We start from the raw sequence: 27,668 nt of genomic DNA on the forward strand, positions 1-27,668 counted from the left end.
AAAAGTCAGCAGCCACACTTTTTATAGCTGCTGACTTTCATATGGGTGGAACTCCGCTTTAAGGAGATTCACCCTCTCTATTTGTCCAGTTTACCATTATCATTAAAAGTGAAAGTAAAAGTGTCCCTAAAAAAGTAATGGAGGGGGTCCCCAAAGAATTCCCTTAAATTGCAGAGATTTAGCTATGGGACAGGAAGTGAAGGTAAATCTCCCCAATAGGACAAAGATGGCAAAATAAACCTTGCAGGGTTTACAACCTCCATTACTATATCCAAAATAAAAGAAAAAAAGTTTTGCCTATAGTTCTACTTTAAAGTGACCCTGCCCCTTTGTCCATTCTGGATAAAGCAACTGGGTCTCTTTAAAAAAACGCCCCCAATCAGTTGTAGTACATAACATCCAGTGCTTCCAGGAATGGAGGAGCATGTGACCCCTTCCCATGAATCCATGTGCTTGGCCGAAACATGGCCAAAGGAGGCAACGTCATCACTTCCTGCAAGCTGCAATAGCTGGTATTTTTTAAAGGCTGTGATGGGGGAAGGAGCAAGGAGGTATAGCTGTATAGGTGACTATGCCTGGGTCTACTGGTGGCCTTTTATTGAGGCTGTCATTTGGTGACAGGTTCATTTAAAAACCCAACAAGAAAAAAAAATTAAAAATTCAACTTTTGCAGTCCCCCCCGAATACTGTAAAAGGTTAAATTATCATTATTTATAGGGGGTATTAGAACAGGCATTAATACTTAACATAGCCCCTGCTCTGGCTGGCACTGCCCTCTTCTCCCCAAAGCTCTGGTCTGCGAGTTGTCCCTCGGTGCCCTCATATACGGGGCTAATAACTCTGCACTGTACATGGTGGGGGTGAAGGTGCAACCACAGCCATCAGTAGCTTAAGCTGACCATAGATGGATCAAAATTCAGCTGGTTTAGCAAGACCTGAATGAATTTCGATCCATTTATAGTCATTCCTGCTCGACAGATGTTGATCTAATGATTGACTTCTGTTGAACAGGACTGCTGTAAAAACTTTAATTTGATCAGCTGCTACAGCACTGATCAGTGTATTCTGACAGTGGAGGAGTCCCCACTGTCAATACAATAAACACAGTGGGAAGGATTCCTCTATTCACATTGCCTGTGTGAATGGGGGTATCCCTTAATTTCTTTATTAGCCCTCTAGCTGATAAAAAAAAAAAAAAAAAAAAAAAAACAAGTCATCCATGGTCAGCCTCAGAATGGAGGCGGCGCGGGACAAGTCTCACCACTGGATAGACCATGCTGGAGCGAGGAATTATTTCAGGAAGTATCTCTCTTTATTCCAGCACCTCTTGACTGAATGAGCATTTAACCCTTGCAGTGTGTGGAGGGCCCCACCGTAAGAGTATATATTTTTTTCTAATTCTTGCAGTTGAGGTTAATCGGTTCCCGTCCGAACCATTGTACAATGACAGCTGGTTGGGACCGTTCTTGTACGTCACATGAAGTTCTCCCATTCTTGACGGGTAGTATGGCGATCGGTGGGGAGCTGTGTCCCTTCGACACAGCGCATTACCGATTATGGTAAAGAGCCAATGACGTTGGCTCTCTACCATGTGATCAGCTGTGTCCAATCACAGCTGATCATATGTAAACGCCTGTTATCGGCATTTCCGTTCCTCAGCGCTGTCACTGTCTGGAGGAACGGAAAGCCAATCAGTGTTCATCAGTGCAGCATATCGCCCATCGGTGCCTCTTTATCAGTTCTTTATCAGTGCCCATCAGTGAAGCCTATCATTGCCCATCAGTGCTCCCTCATCAGCACACATCAGTGAAGTATAAAAATTACTTATTTGCAAAATTTTATAACAGAAATAAAGAAAACAGGGTTTTTTTCTTCAATTTTCAGAAATCTTTTATTTTTTATTTTTTACTAAACAAAGACCTAGTGGTGATTAAACACCACCAAAAGAAAGCTCTGTCTCAAAAAAATATAAATATGTCATACAAGTACAGTGTTGCATGACTGTGCAATTGTCATTCAAGGTGTGACAGCGCTGAAAATTGGCCTAGGCAGAAAGGGGGTAAAAGTGGCCGGGATTAAGGTGGTTAAATAATACTGCCTTTATTATTAGTAGTTAGATGAAGATCAGCTCACAATTTCAGAGCCATTCATGCAGAATGTTGACAATTCCTGAGGGCTGACAAACTGTTTCTCACAACTGTGTTCTGTGTGGTTTTATAGCTCTCAGTACTGCAATTAACTTACAAGGTGTGCTCACTTCAGAGGAAGGAAGAATTACAAGTGGAGTGGCAAGATCATCATTACCCAAATAATTATAGCAACACACTACTTTTATTGTTAACCACTCAAAAATCCCTGTCATTCTGATGACATGCCCTCTGTAAGAAGTAGTTGTCTTCTATTAAAACCCCTAGCCACAAAAATAACTTAAGTACCCTTAATTAGTGCACTATTTCATATGTTATTGGCATCAATGGATTAAAAGCCAGCTAAGCCAGGAACTGTTTAAGATAACAGTCTATTTATTTGTTTCCTAATTCACTATATTCTTGCAAAAGAAAAAGCAGGCAAAACGTTCTGGATAGAGTGAGGGCGGTACATTTTCATTTCTGCTTGTGTTCCCATTGGAGAGATTCCCCCCCATTTCCTGTCCTGAAGACAGAACAGGAAGTAGGTAGATATTTATTTATTTTTATTTATTTCAGGTACTTATATAGCGCCGTCAATTTACGCAGCGCTTTTAAATATACATTATACATTCACATCAGTCCCTACACCCTCAAGGAGCTTACAATCTAAGGTCCATAACTCACATTCATACATACTAGGGCCAATTTAGACAGGATCCAATTAACCTACCAGCATGTCTTTGGAGTGTGGGAGGAAACCGGAGTACCCGGAGGAAACCCACGCAGGCACAGGGAGAACATGCAAACTCCAGGCAGGTAGTGTCGTGGTCAGGATTCGAACCAGCGACCCTTCTTACTGCTAGGCGAGAGTGCTACCCACTACACCACTGTGTCGCCCCAAGATATCCCCCAAAAAGGTTACTGGCAGAAACAGAAAAACAGAAAAACAATTATACCTGCATTTCTACATCGATGTGAGGCTCCTTTTTTACACAAGCTGTGGCAGTAATGGTGCAATGTATTGTCAGTTCAGTGAACTCCAGTGATTTTTTGTTTCTGTACATTTCTGGGTTCATGCTTGCGGTCATGGTGCCAGGAATCAGGTGAGCAGGAGAATACAGATTTTGAAATGTAGCACAAAGAGGTGACATTCATGGCTATTCAAACTATTTATGATTCAGTAAAGAGGACATATCTATACACATGGGGCGACTACATTGCTGAATGCGTAAGGGGGGTTGTGGTTGAAGTTCATCCTCCTAAAAGTGAAATGATGACCTTATCAGATCAATTTAGGAGGTCCTACAGAGGCGCTCTCTCTGGAGAGGGCCTATACATACAGTAAAGGTCACATAGGGAGCATATAAGCCTACTTTTAAAGTGGTTGTAAACCCTTACAGACCACTTACAGGCCTACAGGTAAGCCTAGATTAAGACTTACCTGTAGGTGCAAGAAATATCTCCTAAACATACACGGTTTAGGAGATATTTGCAAAAGACAGGCACTGATGTCTACGGCGCATGCGCCGTAGCCAACAGTGCGCAGGCGGACTGAGTGTGCCGTTTCTAACAACGATCGTGCCGTTAGTGGCGGCTCCCGCGCACATGCGGGAGTGACCTCATCGTGGCTCCGGCCAATCACAACGCCAGAGCCGCGATACCCGAAAGGAAGATGGACGCTTCGTGGAAGAGGGGGTAGCGGTGACATCGCTGGCTCCTGGGTCAGGTAAGTGACACATAATGGGCTACTATGCAATGCAAATTAGCCCATTATGTTTACCTTTGCAGGGAAACAAAGAGGAAGTAAAACCCATCAGGGTTTACTTCCTCTTTAACAGTAACAGCTACATTATAAACTAGGTAAAGGCAAAAAAACTGTAATATAAAAATAAAGAAAAAAATTGAGAAAGCTGTTTTTTCTCCCACCACAATTAAGCATTATAGTGTTACTAAACCCCGGACCCTGCACTCACTATATGTGGTCTCCCACAGTACACAGAACATGGAAATAAAATTATTTCAGTAAATATAAACTGCTAAATACACTTTCTCATCAGCAGTATATAGCAGTCTTGTGACTTATAACAGTGCCCAGCCAAGAACTAGTTAAAGCTTGCAAGAGGAGTTTTCATTCTCCTCCGACTGTCCTATGAAGCTGCATGACTTTGTCTGGATAGTGCACATGCTACTAAACTGAGCATGTGCAGAGTGCCTCCTAGGGCTCTGTTCTATCAGCAGATGGATTGGGGATAGTAAAAGAAGGGGAGGATCAGAGAAGACAGGATCAAACAGCCTTTTTACACAATGCGGAGGACTAACCCCTTAGGTTCCACAGTATATATAACAAGCATGCTTTATTGTATATACAGACTGATTTTACTGTTGTGGGTTTAGTAATACTTTAAAGTTTTCTTTAAGTGCAGTTTGCTGCTTCAAAGTCTGCACACGTATACATACATGCACATAAAATAAATACAATATAATATGAACAATATCCACTAATGCGTATGAAATAACCCTATTATCCTCCACTCATTACCAAAAAAAATCATCAGATTTGGCCAAAAATGCTATTTACGTTTCCTTAACGTTATCGTAGGTATGTGCAAATATATTGTGGTAAAATTTACTTTATTAGGCAAACAAGTTTACATAGTTAACCTGACAAGTACACTAATCAGTTAGCATATAGCCGTCAATACACCATTAGATTTTTTTTCTCTGCAGTGCCGACGAATGAATCCCCCTGCTGATAAGATGCAGCCGCTCTTTGACTGACAATTTTCTGCATGTTTCGGGTGTGGGCAGACTGGGCCACTCACTAAGCAAATCTCAAAAAGTGTATAACCAGCTTTAGGCCCCTTTCACACGGATGGACCATTCAGGTCCGCCTGTCAGTTTTTTAGGTGGACCTGAATGGACGCTCCATGCAGGTCTATGGAGCGACGGATGTCAGCGCTGACAATGTCCGCTGACATCCGATCCGTTAAAATCAGACGTATGGTGATACATTCACATCCCTCCTGGTGGATTGGATGAGATCTAATGAAAGCGGACATCCTGTCCGTTTTCGTCCGATCCCTCCATAGGAATCAGCGGCGCTCTGACAGGCCCCTCCCCGCTCAGTGAGCAGAGACGGACCTGTCATCTGCCGGCTCAGCGGAGATCAACAGAGAGATCTGCTGAGCTGGCGGACTCCGCTGAGCGGGTCCGTCTCGTGTGAATGAGGCCTAAGTCATGGTTCCTTTGTGGAAAAATTAAGGAAAAAAATGTTTTAATTCTAGCAACCCCAGCATCTCTAGTCGGAGGTTTGCTCGTATTTGGTGCTATACATTATAGGTTTTCATGTGTACAGCATCTTTTTGTGGCTGAACAGAAATGTTATTATTTAAGAAAAAATCTATACCCTTTATCATTAAAATGCAGTCCCTGGGCTCTAGTCAATAAACTCAATTGAGGCCAAGACGTTATGAATGTGAGCCAAGCAGTAGAAAAGCATTTCCTTAGTATCCTCTACCCCAGTGATCAGACTACGACACGAATACCATAGCATGTCACAAGGTGAGAGGCTGCAGCAGAAGTTGATCTGTGTCAGACATTTGTGAATACAGGGAAGAACTGTACAGGCACCAGGATTACTGTACATACTTGAGTCATTTCTGAGCTGGAATCTCAGTCCAATAAGTAGATACTGACCCTAGATGATGCCTGAACAAAGATGGCTTCCTATAAACTGAAAAGCAGGTGGAAGGCATTAACAGAGGGATAACTGATCTCTGTGGGAGGTAATAAATACAAGTATTAATTGTACGTATTACTTATGTAATCTGATGTTGGGACCACTTTAATGTCAAAATGGCAGAACTCCCCCTACGTACACCTATGTTTATCCCCAGAATAAAAGGTTACCTGTTGGCTGTCGACTCTTGGCTTCCTTCAAGTAGTAGAGTGCTTTGTCATAATCTCCCAGGTGGTAAAAGGCCACTCCAGATCTGTACAAGGCCTTGAAGTTCTCTCCTTCCTTCTTGAGGACCTTCAGACAATATTCTTTCACCCGTTCATAGTTCACCAGCTCCGCTTGAAGAAGGCATGCTGTGGGAAAATGACGAGACATTTAACTCAAAATACCTGGTAAAATGAAAAATAGCCTACTTGTACATAACCGTACATTTAAAGTGTGACTTGTATGGTGTGTATAGTTCCTCTGAGGCAGGGATCTCCAAACTACGCCCCTCCAGCTGTTGCGGAACTACACGTCCCATGAGGCATTGTAAAACTCTGACATTCACAGGCATGACTAGGCATTATGGGAATTGTAGTTCCTGAATAACTGGAGGGCCATGGTTTGGAGACCCCTGCTCCAAGGGGAAGAATATACTGACTTTCCATCTTGGGGAACCATACAACAGAGACTTTACACTCAAAATACCTGTTAAAATGAATAGCATACTTGTACATAACCGTACATTTAAAGTGTAACCTGTACAGTGTATCTAATCCCTCTAAGGCAGTGGTTCTCAACCTTTCAAGTGCCGTGACCCAAGTTGTGGGGACCCCTAATAATAAAATTATTTTCGTAGCGTGGGTTGTCAGCAAGACAAGTAATTTGCACCCCTAACCCACGGACATTTAGCGCTCCCTGAGTCCCTTCCACTCGTACAGTATTAAAACCCCTTATGGTACGTTTTAGGATGTACGACTCTCTCTTTTGTTCTCCTTTCTTTCCCTTTTATCACTCTCTATCCTAATTTCTTGTTTTTTTTCCCCCATCCCTCTCTCTAGCCGTTTTTCTTGTTTTTTCTCCCTTTTTCTTTGTTCCTCCCCCTCTTTTCCTCTTCCTCCCATGTATTCTCTATTTTTATTCCTTCTCTTACGCCTTGGTGGGGGGGTTGGGATGAGTGGCAGTGCTGGGGGGAGTTCTGATCAGCCAACTTAGGTGCTCTTGATCAAGGTCATCTGCTGATCTGAGAACTGTAGTGGGGACTTTTAATGGCAACTATAATCACAGGTAGTGTTACTTACAGTGAATCCGGATTCACTGTGTCTTCGACTTTGTGGTGTCTCGTAGCAGTGACACCTATGCCGAAATCAGGAGATAGGGTCTCCTCCAGCCCCTCCCACTTCACATTCCTCACCAATCAGCTGACCTCTAGTCTCTGCCCCCCAGCCACGCCGTGAACTGAATGGCAGGCTGCAAAGAGGCTGAGTGGGCGGCCGTGGGCTCCAGGAACAGCCCTACTGGGCTGCCGCAAAAAGGCTGGGAGAGCGGTGCAGGCTTCAGGAACAGCCCAGGATTGGGTAACCCCTGCCAAATTGTCATTCGACCCCCGAGGGGGTCCCGAAGGGAAAGAAGAAAAGGCTAATGGGGGCCGATTGGGCAGGAGCTTATGGTTGAGGTGGAAACGAGAATGCATTGACTTCCCCATCTTGGGGGAAAACGTACAACAAAGATGTGAAATAAAGGTGAGATGAAAGCGAATGGAAGTAGACACAGCAAGAATTTAAATGAGGGATCGGAGAAGAAGGCCAGAAATGTGAATATCATCCATGTAATGTCAGGCAACACTTCAGTTGTGCTCAGAAATATAACATCTCTATGGCAGGTGACCCTCACATTAATAAAGCATGGTACGACATTTCATTCACATGCAGTGGTGGCTGGTATTTTATTGTGGGGGGGGTGTTTGGTCAGTCAGTCAAACCCCCCCCTGTCGCTCAGTGGACAAACCCCCCCCACCGCTCGCCTGTTAGCCTGCCCCCCCACTTACCCCACCCCGACCGCGGGTAGCTTCGGCAGCTTCCCCCTGCCTCTCCTGCTCGGCGCCTCTCCCCCTGCTCCAAGCCAATAAGATCGCTTATCTCAGCTAATCAGATCTTAAGACCCACTTCCTGATTGGCCAGGAAAAGCAAGAAGACAATAGCGAATATTCATTTGCTATTGTCACACAAACCAATTAGAGCCTCAGACTCCAATCATGTGCTTAAAAAAAAAAACCCCATTGAAAGCCATATGTCTGGCACCCTGCATAGAGATTCAGAGGCCGGGCGCATGGATTGGGGGGGTGGCGCCCCTGCACCCCTAATGGAGCAGCCGCCACTGTTCACATGCTTGTGTCTGCCCCAGGCTCATGTTCGAAAATACTTATGTATGCAGTGAAAGAGGAGGTGAAAAAAAACTGTTGAAAAAGACTGCTAAAGGGGTGGTCCAGAAGCTTGGACAGGAGCGCTCAGTGTGAATGGGGGGGGGTTTGGAAGACTGGCAGGGAAATATTGAACATACCTTGACTAGAAGTAGAGCAGGATAGTGGTGAAATATCACCCAATGAATAATGGATGGACAGCAAGGCAGAAGACATAGAAGAGTGAACAGACAGAATGGATAGAGATCAGGGGAGCAAAGAGATAGACGACTGGACAGACAGAAGAAGAGATTTGAGAGAGCAAATGATAACAATGTAGTGAGTAGGAGGAGAAAGGGCCACACAGACGGAGGACGGTGGAATGTGAATACAATAAAACACAATAGGTGAGCACAGCTTCTCTAGGCCAATTTTAGAGGGCCTATTCAACCAAACATGCAAATCATGATGCAATATGCCTGTTCCTTTCAACAGTTTTTTTACATTTTATATACAGCATGAACAATATGTAAATTTTATGTAAATTTTAGAATACATAAATGTTCACGTGTTTCTAGAATGAGGCGTATGTTAGATGGAGGGCACATGGCAAGTTTTATTAAGTGTGCTCTCAGCCCATAATAGAACTTAGGAGATGAGTGCATTTTAGGCAGATCAACGTGTATTTTTCTGTACTTGCAGAGTCTTTAAAAGAGAAGTGCTGGAATAAAAAAACAATAACAAACATTCATACAGTACCTAGATGGCTGCATTATTAATGCTGCAGCTTTCTCTCACTGGCTCTACACCGAGAACTGAGCAATCAAAGACAGCTGATTGCCCAGTTTTCAGGTCTGCTCTGAGCACATGATCATAAGTTACCGCTCTGTGCTCTGCCCCTCCAGTGCTCACTGAAGCTGCCGGACTATGGAGGGGGCGGGAGCGGCTGGCTCAGGCTCTCAGTAGCGTGCTGAGAGGCTGAGCCAGCTGCTCGTCAGGCATCTGTGTGGATCCTAACATTATTGCCGGGGTCCCTGCAGAGCCTAGACCGGCTCTGAGATATCAGCTGACAGCAGACCTTAGCCCCTTGTTAACCGAATCCTGGTCACAGGAGTGCAGAACTAAGTACACTCCTGTGACCCACAGAAGTATTGCCAAAAGGGATTTGGCCATATTTTCCCTTTAAAGAAGTAAAACATGGGGAAATGTGCATGCATTACAGATATGTACTGCATATGGTTTTTTTTTTACTCTGCTATGCACTTTAAGTTAATCTGGACCCCAACTGTTATTGTTTGCTGTTTGGTCACTTGAAAGCAGGAAGGTTAGTGGTTGAAAGAAACAAATGTGCTAAGTGCATGGTCAGCATAGCAGTGCAGACTGACCCAGTCACCAATCCAGTGCCTCTTCTGAGTTGAATAATCTTTGGGTCATCAAGGGCCCACTGGAGAATGCTGATCAAAGCAGCACTACTGCATCACATGGTGCTGTTTAATTTGGTATTTAGGATTTGCCCACCACCAGAGAATTTTGAGGGTGACCAGAGGGATTACAGTCACTTGACCATACCAAAGATATCTTGGGGTGAAAAAAATTAAAAAAAAAAGGTATGTATAATGATTTTTTTTAAATAGATGCAAGGGTGCTCCAATGGGGGGGAGATACCAAGCCTGAAGCAGGGTTTTTAAGAACAAATGCTGAATTAGGAAGCAATACACTAAATTTAGGGCTTTAGACTTTTTCATGAAAATATTCCCAGCCCATATTTAACATAACGTTTATTTTTTTTCTTACATTTTGCTAAATTATTAAGCATATGGTCCTCCAGTTCATGTGCAGTTTCTCCACCTGCTTGTTATATAACAAAGCAATTTCAGAGCAAGCACTTTGTAATAACATATGTGCACGAGAATCATCCGCATCTGTTTACTTTCTCATCCCATTAGTAATCACAGAGTTGTGCAAACATTCCATACCACCCAATACAAAGTGCAACATTGTCTTTACAAACACGTAAAAAACACAGCAAGCAAAAAGAGATTGCCTCGCTAGGATCTCCAAAGGGGCAATAAATGTTCACTACTCAAAAAGGACTTTAAACTACTGTACTTCTATATAATTTGCTTGTTGGTCATAAAACTAGATGTGCCTGTGCAGAAGATGGGAATATTTAAAGGCAAAATATAATGGTTTGGGGTCATTGTTATATGTGATTTTAAAGAGAGGTTTTATGCCTGGTTTGTACTATTTATATAAAATAAAATAAATTAAAATAAAATAAACACCTAATAAAGGGTATCCCTATGGGCACAGTAATAACAGAACACTAATGATTTTCTAGAGTCTCATTCACACTACTTTGCTGCGCTAGCGCACCTGCATTAATGCATGTTAATGTGCATTGCATTAAGGCACCTATCTATTTGAATGGGCTGTCTAAAAGTAGCAAAAAAGCGCATGTAGTGTTTTTTTTTTTTTACAGTGCACTGTAAAAGTGTGATTGGGCCTTAAAGAAAAAGCAAAGTAATGCCTGATCACCTTCAACCTCTCTTGTTACGTTTAAAACTTTAGACAGAAACATTTTAAAATGTATGTCAAACCAAAATAGGTTTTCTATTTTTGGTTAAGTGGGAAAGGATTAGAAAACCTGCAACAGGAATACAGGCAGAAATAAAAAAAACTGACAAAGGTTTAAAGCTTTTCCTCTTGTCTATATTACTGGTGGTGAGTTCCACTTACAGGAAGTTAGGGGAAATCTCTTTAACTGAACCCTGAACAGGAGTAAAAACTTGACAAGGGTTCTAACCTTTTCCCACTCTATCCAAAACCATGAAAAAAACATTTTGGTTGGACCTACACTTTAAAGTAGGAGTAAACTCCCTTTGTTGGTTTTTACCTATAGGTAAGCCTTTAATAAGGCTTACCTATAGGTACAGTAAATATCCCCTAAACGTGCACTGTTTAAGAGATATTTACTTTAGAAGCAGCTGGTGGGGTTACAGGGGCATGAGCTCTAAAGGAATGGCATACCCATGCCGTTCCTTCAGAGCCCTGTGCCATAAACAGTGATGTCATCGCGGCTCCGCCATTCATATGGCCAAAGCCTGTGAACTCGGAAGACTGGGTGAAAATGGAAGCCCCTATGGCAGTGACAGCGCACCGCTCGAGGGCCTCGTTTTCAGGCAAGTCATTATAATGTACTCGTATGTGATGCAGACTTAAAGTGCCTGGGGCCCAAATTTTTTATTTTTTTTGTTGAAGTTTAAAACCTCACAGCTCCCTGCCCACTGACAGTCAGTAGCTCTCCACTCTGCCCCTCCCCCCCCCCCCCCCCCCCCCGTTTACTGGAGAGTTGGGCTGTGGAGGGAGCGGGAACGGCCGGCTCAGGCTCTCAACGGCTCGCTGAGAGGCTGAACCAGGTGCCCGGTCCAGGCATGTGGGCCGATCCCAACTTCATTGTGGCAATCTTGAACCAGCTCTGTGATGTCAGCTGACAACAGGTCACAGGAATGCAAAATGCACTACACCCCTGTGATCCACCGGAGAAGTGCTGCCAAACGAGCTTTCACTGTACTTCTACTTTAATGGTCAGACATAACAAGGAGGTAATTTCTCTGACTTATGTCTCCTGTGCTTTTGATTTTCAGCTTCAGCTACTGAGCTCTGTAAACAGCCCTAAAGCTCTACTTCTTGGCCTGATATAGGAACACTTTTTTCAAGTTTTTTTTTGGCCTACACCATAAAAATATCATAAAAAATGTACATAAAACTAACAATGGCAAGTTCTCTTTAAAATAACTATTTATGAGCTCGGCCATAAATATGTATTATACAAAGCTGATCTACCCTTTTGCAAAAGTCTAATGCCGTGTACACACGAGCGGACTTTACGGCAGACTTGGTCCGACGATCTTTCCAACGGACTTTGTAGCGTAGGTGCGCTGGACTTACAAACGGACGGACTTGGACACACACGATCACACCAAAGTCCGACGGACTAAAATAAGGAAGTTGATAGCCAGTAGCCAATAGCTGCCCTAGCGTCAGTTTTAGTCCGTCGGACTAGCATACAGACGAGCGGATTTTTCGACCGGACTCGAGTCAGTCGGAAAGATTTGAAACATGTTTCATTTCTAGGTCCGTCGAACTTTTGGGGAAAAAAAGTCCGCTGGAGCCCACACACGATCGAATTATCCGACGGAGTCCTGTCCGCCAGGCCAAGTCTGCCGTAAAGTCCGCTCGTGTGTACGCGGCATAACAGGCACATAGAGTTGAGATGGTATTCAGATGTTTAGCAATGTTCTGACCAGATAAATATTTCAACAATAGCTGTCTAAACAATGTCCATCAAATAACGTTATGAAACACAGACATTCCAGGAGACACTTTTTTTCTAACTCATGGAGTGGGGACAACAGAATATTTACATTTACAATATTTACATATCAATGATAAGCATCAAATATCCTTATAGGTTAAATTTGTTCAGCACTATGGGTTGATTAACCTGTTGCAGGTGGGAACACCAACAGCCAGAAAAAACATTTGGTATCCTTGTTCTCACACGTATTGACAGTTGTCTAAAGCTTAATATTCAAAACCAAATCTGTAGGGTCTTTAGGACATTAGATACAGTCGTATGCAAAAGTTTAGGAACCCCTGACAATTTCCATGATTGTCATTTATAAATATTTGGGTGTTTGGATCAGCAATTTCATTTTGATCTATCAAATAACTGAAGGACATAGTAATATTTCAGTAGCGAAATGAGGTTTATTGGATTAACAGAAAATGCGCAATATGCATCAAAATGAAATTAGACAGGTGCATAAATTTGGGCACCCTTGTCATTTTGTTGATTTGAATACCTGTAACTACTTAGCACTGATTAATTGGAACACGCAATTGGTTTGGTGAGCTCATTAAGCCTTGAACTTCATAGACAGGTGCATCTAATCATGAAAAAGGTTTTTAAGGTGGCCAATTGCAAGTTGTTGTTCTCTTTGACTCTCCTCTGAAGAGTGGCAACATGGGAGCCTCAAAACAACTCTCAAATGACCTGAAAACAAAGATTGTTTTACATTATGGTTTAGGGAAAGGCTATAAAAAGTTATCGCAGAGATATAAGCTTTCAGTGTCCACTGTGAGGAACATAGTGAGGAAATGGAAGACCACAGGCACAGTTCTTGTTAAGGCCAGAAGTGGCAGGCCACATAAAATATTGGAGAGGCAAAGGCGAAGGATGGTGAGAACGGTCAAAAACAGCCCACGGACCACCTCCAAAGACCTACAACATCTTGCTGCAGATGGTGTCACTGTGCATCCTTCAACAATTCAGCGCACTTTGCACAGGGAGAAGCTGTATGGGAGAGTGATGCGAAAAAAGCCTTTTCTGCACGCCACAAACGGAGTCGCTTGAGGTATGCAAACGCACATTTGGACAAGCCAGCTTCATTTTGCAATAAGGTGCTGTGGACTGATGAAACAAAGATTGAGTTATTTGGTTATAACAAGGGGCGTTATACATGGCGGCAAAGGAGCACAGCATTCCAAGAAAAACACTTGCTACCCACAGTAAAATTTGGTGGAGGTTCCATCATGCTGTGGGGCTGTGTGGCCAGTGCCGGTACTGGGAATCTGGTTAAAGTTGAGGGTCGCATGGATTCCACTCAATATTAGCAGATTCTTGAGAATAATGTTGAGGAATCGGACACAAAGTTGAAGTTACGCCGGGGCTGGATATTTCAACAAGGCAATGACCCAAAACACTGCTCAAAATCTACTCGGGCATTTATGCAGAGGAACAAGTACAATGTTCTGGAATTGCCATCCCAGTCCCCAGACCTGAATATCATTGAACATCTGTGGGGTGATTTGAAGCGGCTGTCCATGCTCGGCAACCATCAAACCTAACTGAACTGGAGATGGTTTGTAAGGAGGAATGGTCCAAAATACATTCATCCAGAATCCAGACACTCCTTACAGGCTATAGGAAGCATCTAGAGGCTGTTATTTCTGCTAAAGGAGGCTCTACTAAATATTGATGTGATTTTTCTGTTGGGGTGCCTAAATTTATGCACCTGTCGAATTTCGTTTTTATGCATATTGCGCATTTTCTGTTAATCCGATAAACCTCATTTCATTACTGAAATATTACTGTGTCCTTCAGTTATTTGATAGATCAAAATTAAATTGCTGATCCAAACACCCAAATATTTATAAATGATAATCATAAAAATTGTCGGTTCCTAAACTTTTGCATACGACTGTATACAATGCCTTGAACTAATCTGCAAGGCCAACAGCGGCTTCAGCAATGTCTTAATTGTGGACTGCTCACCTCTTTAAATTTATAACCCTATTTTTCCTACACTAGATTCGTAACTAGTGTCTACTACACCAAAGACACATTTCTGCATTTGGTTTCAAAATAAACCTCTCGTGAAAGGCAGGGTGGTGCTATCGCTGCTGACCACTCCTTAAAGCGGTAGTAAAGTCAGCTTTGTGATTTTTACCTAGAGGTAAGCCTATAAGGCTTACCTCTAGGTAAAATGAATATTGCCTAAAACTGGAACCGTTTAGGAGACATTCACACTACATACAGCCAATGAAATCACCGTCACATGAGCTCTGAAGGCCCGATATACTATACCGGACCTCCAGAGCACCGTGCCGAGGGCTCCAGCGCAGGTGTACGGAAGTGAAAACATCGTGTCTCCGGTCACTCAAACAGCCGGAGTCCGCAAACAGGAATGGAGGACCGGGGGAAAAGGTCAATACTGTCAGTGGAGGGATTCATTCTAAAGGTAAGTATTTCATAATGTGCTAGTATACGATGCATACTAGCACATTATGCCATTATCTTACAGGGACTTTTTTTTTATTGCAGCAGTTTACAACAGCTTTAAAAGTAATCGTCCCCCCACTGTCCTGCTGACCTTCATGCTTTTGATACTTGGAGTCACAGGTTTTGATCAAGTATGTATATCAGGAGTTTTGACTACACTGGCTGCATGTTGGTTTAATGAATGTATGTCTCCATTTTACTACAAGCTTTAATTCTAAGAAAATAAGAGAACCTACAGAAGAGCAATCAAAATGCCTTTACTATAACAGCGCTCTTCTACCCCTCCAGGACCTTGCGTGCAGTTAGTGGCTGAACTTTGCAGGTGAGTAACAAACGCATTGCTTTGAAATGAAACACAGTTCTGTTCAATGAGCTTTTAAGTGTGATACAGCTTTGCAAACTCAATCTGGAATTAGAGAGTATAATAGGATAACTAGCATTACCTAAAGGATTAGACACTGCACTTGGATTGTGATCATTTTATCTCATTTTCCATAGAAAGCAGTGTGAGGTCCATCTCACTGGGCTTATATAAAGCTTCAAAGCCTGTTTCCCTTTTTAGAATAAGCCCACGAGTAAGAATAATGAACAAATTAATTTAGAATAGGAAGTTGTCTATTCATTTTTGTTGGCTTTATGCCATTTTTTTCATGCTGTCATTTGTGGAATGCACCCATTGGAGAGCTACAACTGAACATGCCAGTTTTTACTTTTGTATGAATTATAATAGATTTTAAGAAGAAGGTCAGGGTAATTCTGTTATGCTCTTAATTAAATAATTTCTCTATACATAGTTTATTAGATACTGACTTAATTTGTTTAATGTTTGTTCCAGGTCAGCTTCTCCAAGTCTGGAAGCCAAAGACAACTAGGAAGCTAGCATTTTTAAAGGAAGGTCAGCAATTGCAGTCTACTTTTTGCTTTTAGTATCGGTTGCCTTTATAAGTCAGGAACACGTACTTCTATTAGCAAAAGGCACCAAGTACCAAAATAAAACATAAGCCAATCAAAGTTGCAGTAGCTAAACAGAATCTGGGATTGATAAATCCCTGACACCAGATCATTGTTTCATTAAAGTACAACTAAAAGCTTCTGTAGTACAATCTAAGCAAGTACCAAATACAGTTACTATGTGATGCACAAGCCTCATAAAAGTAAACAAACGAACAAAAAAAATGTACCCTCCCTGACTGAGCCAAAACCTCCTTTGTGTCTCACACACTCTCCCCCCAAGACACTGCAGCTCACAGTTGGAGGCGACCGCGTTGCCTTCAGAAAGTATTTACAGTTCCTTACTTCTAGTGCATAACCCCAAAAACCCAGTCTCTGCTGATGGGTAAGTGGGTGGAGCCATGCAAATCATTTCTTTTTGTTATTTTTTTTCTTTAATCGGTAACATTTTTATTAAAGATTTTAGAAACATGGATACAAACACGGTATATAATCCAAGCACACATAAGTGTAAAATATAAAACAACAAGATCCATCCAGAAAGATACACCAACAGAGGCCTATAGTATTATCAATGCAGAGTAGAGCTGCACGATTAATCGTCAAGAATCGTTATCGCGATTTTTTCCCCGCTGCGATCTTGAAAAAAGTGTTTCACAATTCTTGCTATGCAAAGAATTCTCACTGCTCTTCTGAAGCCACAGCCGTCAAAAGAAAGAAAGAGAAAAACTGGGCAGTCTGCCAAGAATCAGACATTCTTTAGCACTTAAACTTAAGTATAAACATTGTAACAATTTGTCAATGGAATAGACTTGTAAGTGAGGAAAGTTTAACCACTTAAAGGCCCCTTTCACACTGGGGCGGTGGGGGCGTCGGCGGTACAACAGCGCTATTTTTAGCGCTGCCGTACCGTCGTTCTTGCAGCGGTATTCGGCCGCTAGCGGTTCGGTTTTAACCCCCGCTGGCGGCCGAAAAAGGGTTAAATCCGCTCGTACAGCGCGGTATAGCCGCGCTGTCCCATTGATTTCAATGGGCAGGAGCGGTTTAGGAGTGGTGAATACACCGCTCCTTCCCCGCTCCAAAGAAGCGGCTCGCAGGACTTTTTTTACCGTCCTGCGAGCGCACCGCTTCAGTGTGAAAGCCCTCGGGCTTTCACACTGAACAAACAGCAGAGGTTGTTTAGGGGCGGTTTTCAGGCGGTATTTTTAGCGCAATACCGCCTGAAAACCGCTCCAGTGTGAAAGGGGCCAAACACTAAACCTTTTTCTGACATTTGTTGGTTTCAAGTTAAAATAATTTTTTTGTTGCTAGAAAATTACTTAGAACCCCCCAAACATTATATATATATATATATTTTTAGTAGAGACCCTAGAGAATAAAATGGTGGTTGTTGCAATATTTTATGTCACACTGTATTTGCGCAGCGGTCTTTCAAATGCAATTTTTTTGGAAAAAATTACTTTAATGAATTAAAAAAAAAAAAAAAACCTAACCAGTAAAAAGTTAGCCCATTTTTTTTTTTTTGTATAATGTGAAAGATTTTAAGTCGCGAGAATCGTGATCTTTTTATTCTAAGCAAAAAAATCGTGATTCTCATTTGGCCAGAATCATGCAGCTCTAATGCAGAGTAGGTCAGCTCAACTCGACATTAGAAGTGTCCTGACATATAAAGATCAAGAGGAATGCTACAGAGCCAATATTATCAACTTGCATTATGACTAAAGGCCCCTAAAGAGATGGAAGGTATTTGAGCTCCTGAGCCATATGTCCATTTCCTTACAACCCAGTTGCAACACCTAGTGGGCTAAAAGGGGGTTAATAAGTACTCTTCTTCTTGCAATATATATTTTATTTTGTAACATTTGCAGAGCCAGAATCAAAGCTCCAATCAGAAACCAATAGCTATACTAAAGCACATTCCAGCTGCCCCACTTTGTAAAATATGGCCTCTTGTGGCTAAATCCATATATTTCTGAATTATATAAACGTGGGGTTGTGCCCCAATGGCAACACAATGGATGTCTTTTATAAGCATAGTGTCTTGAAGTTGTACCTTCAATTGTGTATGGCTTTTGAACCCCGTAGAAATTCCTTCTATCAATACCCCCAGCTTAGACATGCTCTGCATGCCCAAGAGAAAATACAGGTGATAAAATCTGCTCCTACCCTTGTGTTTGACACTCCGGTCCACAAGACTCACAGTAGTCTTATTTATCTGCATACACATTTGCTGACCAAATTCTTCAGCAAAGACTTATGAGGGAACAGGACCTAGGAAACATTTCTGAGATATCATCTCAGCATGCTACCCAAAATGTCCTAATCACCGTTGGCAGACTAATCTAATTGTTTAGGCTACATAAGGCATACCATACAGCTTAGTTCTTATTCAAAATAATATTACGTAATGACTCAAACAGCTCTAAATGTGGGAGAGACGGAGCCGCTTTCTGGTCTCTACACTAAGCACTACATTTGGCATCTCTCTCGAGTGTGAGCCTCTTACAGGTATACATGGCTATTTTGACGCAACCATTCTGGACACTACAGAAGCCTTTTACAAAGCACTGTTTATTATGCGAAAACTGATCGCCAAGAGCTGGATTCTCTAGCCCCGATCTACGGATGAGGAAAGGTGTAGAGTGATGCACACTACACTCCCATTTGAGAAACTAACCTAAACTAGTAGGGGGTGCTCAGTAAAATTCCAGAAACTGTGACCTTTATGGTATGAAAGGATGGATAGCTTCTTGTGACCTGGTCCTTCCCCCAAAAGTAGTTCTTATTCAGACACCTCGTCTGTATTAAATGCCCCTTGCAGAAGCTTGATTTGAGTGGTAATATTTGTGCTAAATGAAGACTAGACAAACTACACTATGAATTGAATGTATTATGTAAGCAAGTTGATATCTCTCTTGGTTTTTACCCCTATTTTCATAAAGACTGTTGATGTGTATTCCAGGGTTTTGAGAGGAGTGTCCTTGCAACCTGCATATGTTAAAAGGATGCGTCTGCACCTCAAACCAAGTGACAAGGGGATACCGACACACATGGCATAGCCAACAAACCATGACTTTAAAATAAAAACACCAAAATCCTCTCTGCAGCATGTAGAGGAAAAACTGCTCGTAGCCTTCATGAGCCTTGAGTATTGCAGCCTAATGCCGAATTAAAAAAAACTGTAAACAGCTATTCCCAGTAGTAACCATTTACACAGCTATCAATCTTCACTCTGTTTTTCTCTTGGTTCGGCATCTTCTATTTTTGGCCACTGAACATGGACATTTGAGTTACATCATTCTGGCGCCCGATGCTGGGAATAGGCTAGGAGATCCACAGGCAGTGTACACCAAGAAAAACAAAAAAAAACCAAAAAAAACATTAGATAGGTAATGGAGTTTTTTTGGCAAAAAGCGACTTTTAAAGTCTTTTACCAAAAGTTTACTGCCATCAATTTTTTTACTTTTAGTTGCATTTTACTTTAGCTAAGCAGTACCCTGAACAATCTACCTTTAGCCTTGAATTCCTCATGGGAAAATGTAAAGTTGCAGTGCACTTTCTGACATGTGACATCATCAAAGTTCTCCAGCTCCTCTAACCACTGTTGGTTATCTACAGTAAAAGATCATCTAAGGCACGTCCTCACCAATTCACCATCATTGATTACTATTCCATTGAGATCTGTAGAGCCTTTCTGGGTACTGTAGTGATATTTAGGGATGTGACTACTGCACTACTCATAGTTATTTTGAGGGCCTGCTAAGCACAAAGCTGTAGCCGAGGACCTGCAGTCCAAAAATGTAATTGCTCCAGTTTCATTCATTCATTGTGCACATCTGTGCTTCCTTCTATCTTTGCTATTGTTCATTGATAATTCCCCTCCTAGTGCACACAATAAGAATATCGATCGAATGATCATTTTTTCTTGCATGCTAGTCTTGTACAAAAACCAATAGGTCACTAAAGTTACGAAAATTATCATACGACAGAATACAACTTTCGGAAGGGATACAATCCATTGTATTGTTTTGTAATATATTCTTTGGTTTCTGACCATGCATGGCCTTGGCCACACAATTTTTTTCAAACACTATACTAATTACATGAAAGCCATTAGCTATTTAATCGTATAAGAAAAATGTTTGTGCTTGTCCCTTCGGATATTTTCACATGGACTGTCCTGATCAGCTCTCGAAAGCTGTGTACTAATGATCAGATTATCGGATGATCACTCCAAAAGCTGTGTTTTTTCCTCCAATTTTCTCATTGGTTTACAGTTTCTGGTGTATTCAGCCTACTCTGGGCATGATGACATCAGGAACAATCCACTTTTCAAGATCGCTGGAGCGCGGGGGGTGCTGGACCAGTCTTGTGCTTAGAGAATAGGAGGATTAGGTAAGTATATCTCCACTCTCCCCTAGACAAAAACTAGCAGTTAACCCCTTGCCCGGAATTAAGCTTTAAGGATCCACAGAAAGGACATAAGTTAACTTAAAGAGTTTGGTCTTCAAAAAAGGTACTACCAAGACAGTATAAGATGAAGTCCTAGACTAAACAGTCAGTAAATTCTCCCTGTAAATTGGAAGGGTATTACAATGCAGAGCTACACACCAGTACAAAATATCAGTGAATACATGTTGAAGCATGGAGAAACAGACTGGAAAATGTTCTCCTCCTCCAACACCTGGCTAGAGTTTGGAACTTACGCCTATGGCTTTCCATGCTGTAGCAGTGAAGAAAGCACAAAGTGCACAGACTGTATAATTCATCTTTGTACAACAAAATTCTCCCGGAAACTTGCCAAGTCTCCATGCCAGCATTTTTTGTGAACAAACAAAAAACCTAATTAACAAGAGATGTCTGAAATCTGTAAGTCTTATGTAAAAGATAGAGAGCCAAAGATAATTCCAAGGTGTGCATTATAATCATAACGTTTTATAAAAGTTGATTTTTGAGGAAGGGAAGCTGAGTGTGGCAAGTACTGATTCTTTACAAGCCCAAAACGCATTCACCAAATGTGAAATGTTCTTATGTTTTATCCATGTTTTTTAATACATGCAATATGTTGCTACAATGGTATTCCTTTTTATACCTAATGCTTATTTATGCACGTTACTAGAGCTGATAGAATAGAATTAGTGGAAATATGTCCCTTTACCTGTGGAAATGTCCATGAGTGCGATCAGTAAGGGTGTTGAATATAATCGCAGCATCGGTGCATCGCGATTCAGACGTTCACGGTGCTGCACCGATGCAGTGAGACGGCCGAATCGATGTCTGATGACGTCATCCGTCACACCGTGCAGTGCTCTCCCTCTCCGGGAGAAACACAGAGGCAGAGCCTGCATGGTGGATAAAGCCCCCTCCCCTTCACTGAGACCCATCAGGAGAGGCTTCACTGGGAGGCACCAGAAGAAGGAAGACACACTGAGCAGCATGGAGGAGGGGGAATCGACTGACACTGAGGGCAGGCGAGTGCCAGTGTCACTGATCCTATCCCTCCACTACCATTGCCCCTCTGCCTCTGATACCAGCCATCCCTCTGCCCCTCGATCCCAGCCATCCCTCTGCCCCCTGATCCCAGCCATCCCTCTGCCCCTCGATCCCAGCCATCCCTCTGCCCCCTGATCCCAGCCATCCCTCTGCCTCCCGATCACAGCCATCCCTCTGCCCCCCGATCCCAGCCATCCCACTGCCCCTCGATCCCAGCCATCCCTCTGCCCCTCGATCCCTGCCATCCCTCTGCCCCTCGATCCCAGCCATCCCTCTGCCCCTCGATCCCAGCCATCCCCCTGCCCCTCGATCCCAGCCATCCCTCTGCCCCTCGATCCCAGCCATCCCTCTGCCCCCCGATCCCAGCCATCCCTCTGCCCCCCCCGTTCCTAGCCATCCCTCTTCCCCCCCCCCCCGATCCCAGCCATCCCTCTGCCCCCCGATCCCAGCCATCCCTCTGCCCCCCCCCCCGGATCCCAGCCATCCCTCTGCCACCCCGAATCCCAGCCATCCCTCCGCCCCCCCCCCCCCCCCCCGCATCCCAGCCATCCCTTTGCCTCTGGAGAAAAATTGAGTTTTTCTGACTGCTTGAATTTTTTTGGATAAAAAGTTTTTAACCATGCGCACTTGCGCAGCAATCGTGATGCATTGTGGAATTGAATCGCGGACAGGATAATCGTAATCGAATCGTGAGACCAGTGAAGATGCGCACCCCTAGCGAGCAGACCTACTTATTAAAGAGGAGCTCCGGTCTACCCCCCAAAAAAATTCAAAATCAGCAGCAACAAATACTGTAGCTGCTGACTTTTAATATAAGGACACTTAACTGTCCAAGGATCCAGTGTTGTCCTCACCCGAGCCGATTCCTCAATCGGCTTCGGGTCCAGGCGCTGGCATCTTGACTAAGGGAAATCAGCAGTGAAGCCTTGCAGCTTCACAGCTGCACTGCACATGAGTGAGCCTCGCTGTGCTTTCTGAATGGTCCTGCAGTCTTCCAGGACTTGTAATGTGTCCCAGAAGGGTGTGGGGGAAGGAGGGGTGATCTGTCCAGAAGTGGGAGCTGGTATCTGTCAAAACCAGGTACCTGCTCCCCCCAAAAAATGCCAAATGTGGCGGGGGAGGGGGAAATGTAAAATAAGTGGAACTTCCCCCTTTTGGGTGAAGCTCCGCTTTAAAGAGGTCAATACCTTCTGGTGCATTGACCCCCAAAAGGGTTTGAAGAGTTTGGGTGAAGGTTAGCACAGAGTGGATCTCCAGAGGAAGTATAAGGAAGCACGTAAAGATCCCTTCAAACACATTGCTTGTTGCACTTTATGGGAGGACTGGTCACTTTATATGTTGAACAACTGAGATGTATGCCGATTTAACACATACATAGTTACATAGTTGGTGAGGTTGAAAAAATACACAAGTCCAACCTATGTGTGCGCTTTTATGGCAGTATTACATTGTATATCCCTGTATGTTAAGGTTGTTTAGGTGCCTAATAGTTTTTTTTTTAAATCATCTATGCTCTCTGCTGAAACCACTGCTTGTGTAGTGGTCGTTGTGTAGAGAATTCTACATTCTTACTGCTCTTACAGTAAAAAAACACAATGAATCATAAACCCCCCGTGGCATTTTTTAGCTTACAACAGTACTAACCACTAGACATGTGCATTCGTTTTCGTCCGAATGCGTTTTCGTTCCGAATTTCAGGTATTTTCATTATCGTTTTCACAAACGATAACGAAAGTGCAGAATCCGAAAAATGAAAGATCCGACATAAACAAATGCTTTATTTTCGTTTTCGTTGCTACAACAGTTCGTTATAGATAGGAGATTCGACATGATGATGACAATAACAATCTGTGTCCATCAAACCTGTGGTCGAATGTGCCTAACCTTAACTCTATTAGTCCAAGATTATTCTACATAGAGAGAAAAGATTTGACATAGAGAGAAAAGATTTGTCATAGGGGAGAAAAGATCACTGCTGGAATTGGGTGGGGGAAGTAAAATACAAATAATGATGATGATGAATGTTATTGGCTGATTGTAACCAAAGAGGAGAAGCAGTAAAATAGCTAGAACTAAGTACACACATACTTTGGCTTATGGTGTCTGTTGAAAGTTCTAAGAAGATTCGACGGAGCAGGTAAACTATACGGCGTCGTACAGTTTAGCTGCTCCGTCGAATCTTCTTTGAACATTCGACAGACACCATAAGCCTTCAATTACAGATTCGACCTTAATTTGGATTTTCGGACGAATGCAATTTTTAACGAAAAACGAAAAAAATAAAAACTAATTTCGGGAGTAACTAAATAAATGTATTTTTCGGACGAAAACGAAATTCCGAAACGAAATATTTCAGTGTGCACATGTCTACTAACCACCTCAATACAGGGCACTTACAGCTCCTTCCTGCTCAGGCCATTTTTAGAGAAAGTAAACCCTCGTGATTTGTTCTTTGCCCTCTGCCTGCTGTTTTTTGAGCACAGCTTCCAGAGTTCAGTTCCCCTGAAAGCAAATATTGGCATGTCCATTTATTTCAGATGGATAGTATTTATTCTCTTGTGCTGCTAAAATAATGGATAAGCTATTACTGAGCAACCCTTCACAAACTGCTGTACGCTGAGGTTAAATATAATGACCTACAGTGCTTCTCTCCCAGGTGGTGAGATTCCTTTTTAAATGAACAGTAATTCATCTGCTGAGTGCCAGTGCCTAGGCACAATGCCAGAGGTATGGAGTCCTTGGAAATAAAACATTGGCTGTTTTAGTACCAAATTCCCTGAGAATATTGGTGTTTTAACACTTCCTTTTTCCTAATCGCTTAGTTTGCTGCTGTGATGAACAGATTTTTAATTTTTTTTTCCCCTAGCGTGTCTTCTAGCTTGCGTATCCTTGACTATCCAAGGATAGTTTTTGGGTAGCCATCTAGCTTTAAAAGAGGAGTTATGGTCAAAGCATTTTTACTATACTTCTATTGGCTAAAGCCCGCTGTCGGCTGGTGTAACAGAACTGCTCCAGGCTCTGGAAGCATCTCAACCATATTGTTGGGATCCACCTAGATGCCTGATTGGCAGCTGGCTCAGCCTCTCTTCACACAACTGAGAGTCGGCGCTGGCCGCTCCCGCCCCCTCCTAAGTCTGGTACTCCAGTGAGCGCTGGAGGGGCAGAGGGAAGTATCCCAAACTTTTCCTATAAGGCAGCAGGCCCACCTAGGGCCTGTTCATTCATTGGCCTGCAGATGGTAGACATTTAATTTTTAAAGGACCCAATCCAAACTGATTATGATATTTAAATGCAGGGTTTCATAAATCACAGGGAAAAAGCAAAGATTTTTGGATGTCAGTTTATTTTGATTGCATTGGAAAATACATCAACAAGCCTGAAAATGCATCCATCATGAATGACACCCCTGACAGATCATTGGTTCATATAAAATACCCTAGTGTATGTACAGTTTATGTACCTCCTGTGCTAAAATGATTTTCCTCATACTATATCACTGGGATTTGTACAATTTTTTTTTTTTGGTTAAAGAGTATTTAATTGGATACTATTGTTTAATTGTATAGCAACTGAACTCCAAGCACAATAGAAGCTGTTTTACCTGCCAAAGTGCCCTAAAGTGTCATTAAACCCAGACTCCTAGCTAGTTATACAACAGAGTGTGCACACTCAGAAAGCCACTAAAGCATTTATATTTGTGTAAAGTGAAATATACCTCAATGATCCTGCCTTCAACTGTCCCTCCCGTCTTCTCTATGTCCCCATTGCAGCCTGAGATAGTGTAGACCAGCTGGTGTCATCTACTGAGCATGCTTCAGTTTCAGTTCCTTTCTAAGCTCCTAATTTCCTACCCACTTGACTATAGAGTCACATGTATGTATGTGTGTGTGTGTGTGTGTGTGTGTGTGTGTGTGTGTGTGTGTGTTACAAAGTGGTAAATGACACTTCCTTCCCTGCTCCTCCATGCCCTCATATTACTAAACATTATGGGGGTGGGCTATAGTATGCTGATTGATTACATTCACCAAGAAACTCACAAAAAAAAGCTTAGTTTTAATATAAATTAGTATTAAATATTTCAAATGTAAGTGTTAATACCTGTAAAGTAAAAAGGGCCTGGGCTGCAGATGTCTTCTGAACAAAATGAAAGCTAGTGTCAATCATCTTTTATTCCCCCCCTACACCATATTAACCGCTTGCCGTCCAGCCGCCGCAGTTGTACTGCAGCATCATAGCTCAGCTGCGCAAATCGCTTTGTGTTACGTCGGTAACATATTCAGCCACTAAGGGGCGGGGGCATGCCGCCGTAGGCGCGCGCGTGCGCCCCCGCTCGCCCACGGAGCCGATGTGAGTGCCAGGCGGTCGCAATCACCGCCGGGCAGCCATGATCGCTCGGGGCACACCGAGAACCGGGATCTGTGTGTGTAAACACACAGTTTCGGGTTCTCTGAGGGGAGAACAGACAGATCGACTGTTCATACAAAGTATGAACAGCGATCTGTCATCTCCCCTGCACAGTCCCCTCCCCCCTTCAGTTAGAACACACAATAGGGACACATTAACCCCTTGATCGCCCCTTAGTGTTTATTCCTTCACTGCCATTGACATGTTTACAGTAATCAATGCATTTTCATAGCACTGATCGCTGTATTAATGTCAATGGTCCCAAAAATGTGTCAAAATTGTCCGATGTGTCCGCCATAATGTCACAGTCCTGATTAAAAGTCGCAGATCACCGCCATTACTAGTAAAAATAAATAAATAAAAATGCTATAAAACTAGCCCCTATTTTGTAGATGCTACTCTGTTTCCCCTGAAAATAAGACCTAGCGTGATTGTCGGTGATGGCTGCAATATAAGCCCTACCCCCCAAATAAGCCCTACCCTGTTTCCCCGAAAATAAGCCCTACTCTGAAAATAAGACCTACAAGGACTTTAACTAGGGCTTATTTGGGGGGTAGGGCTTTTATTGCAGCCATCACCGACAATCACGCTAGGTCTTATTTTCGGGGAAACAGGGTATAACTTTTGCGCAAACCAATCAATATACGTTTATTGCGATATTTATTTACCAAAAATATGTAGAAGTATACATATCTGCCTAAACTGAGGAAAAAATACATTTTTTATATATTTTTGGGGGATATTTATTATAGCAAAAAGTAAAAAATATTGCGTTTTTTTTTTTTAGCGCAAAAAATAAAAACCACAGAGGCGATCAAATACCACCAAAAGAAAGCTCTATTTGTGGGAAAAAAAGGCCGTCAATTTTGTTTGGGTGCAACGTCGCACGACCGCGCAATTGTCAGTTAATGTGACGCAATGCCGAAACGCAAAAAGCGCTCTGGTCAGGAAGAGGGTAAAATCTTCCAGGGCTGAAGCGGTTAATGCACAAAAATAAACATTTGATGATAAAGATTTATAGGGAGCTGTAAAACAGTTTTTTATTTTTTTCATAATAGTTTTTTTTAATATTTATAATTTAATTTTAAATTGCTATTCTGACACTCTTTTTTTAGTCATGTGATTAGTGCTGTGCCAATCAGACCTGTGGAGCCACAGACTCAAACTGTAGGGAGCAAACATCAGCAGAGTAATAGAAGTCCCTCCCAAGGATCTTTCCCTGCAGATGCCAAAGAACAGGGAGCGATCATGTGACCACACAACAGTGCTGCAGTAATAAAGTACTTTGAGGATTAAAAAAACAAAATGCAGTGGCATGATGTATATGAATTATTACAATTAACACTTCTCTGTTTAGTATCACTTTTATAGCAGTATTAAACCCAAAAGCAAACATTCATTATATTGCATCTTACCAATTCTTAGTAGTGGTAGTGCGTTCGTTTTCCTTTTTTAGGCTCCTTTCACCCAGATATCCAGTCAGTAAGTCTGTTGTTTTTCAAAAGCACAAGCTCTCTTGCAGATTGTATCAGTTACAGAGAGATGAGACAAACCATTTACCACTGACAGGGGTGCTTACACTGATCAGCTTTTATTTATTCATGTAAAACCTTTATCCCAAAAGGAAACAAAACTGTTTGCTCTTACTGATTATAAGTGTGAGCTGGAGTTTGGCTTCAATTTGTTTAGTGTATCTAAATCTAATAGGTCAGCCAACACTTCCTT

The 27,668-nt window shown here is 42.5% G+C and overlaps 1 protein-coding gene across 1 annotated transcript in view; it reads right to left on the minus strand.

Annotated features, from left to right (window-relative positions):
- Nucleotides 1-27,668, minus strand: part of TTC9 (tetratricopeptide repeat domain 9) — an 86,773-nt gene that overhangs the window by 41,264 nt on the left and 17,841 nt on the right. The window contains exon 2 of the mRNA XM_073608619.1: nt 6,039-6,221. Coding sequence (XP_073464720.1) covers nt 6,039-6,221 — 183 coding nt within the window. The remainder of the gene's footprint in view (nt 1-6,038; nt 6,222-27,668) is intronic.

The sequence above is a fragment of the Aquarana catesbeiana genome, linkage group LG13, assembly GCF_042186555.1.
Source record: "Aquarana catesbeiana isolate 2022-GZ linkage group LG13, ASM4218655v1, whole genome shotgun sequence".
NCBI classification, from domain to species: Eukaryota; Metazoa; Chordata; class Amphibia; order Anura; family Ranidae; genus Aquarana; species Aquarana catesbeiana.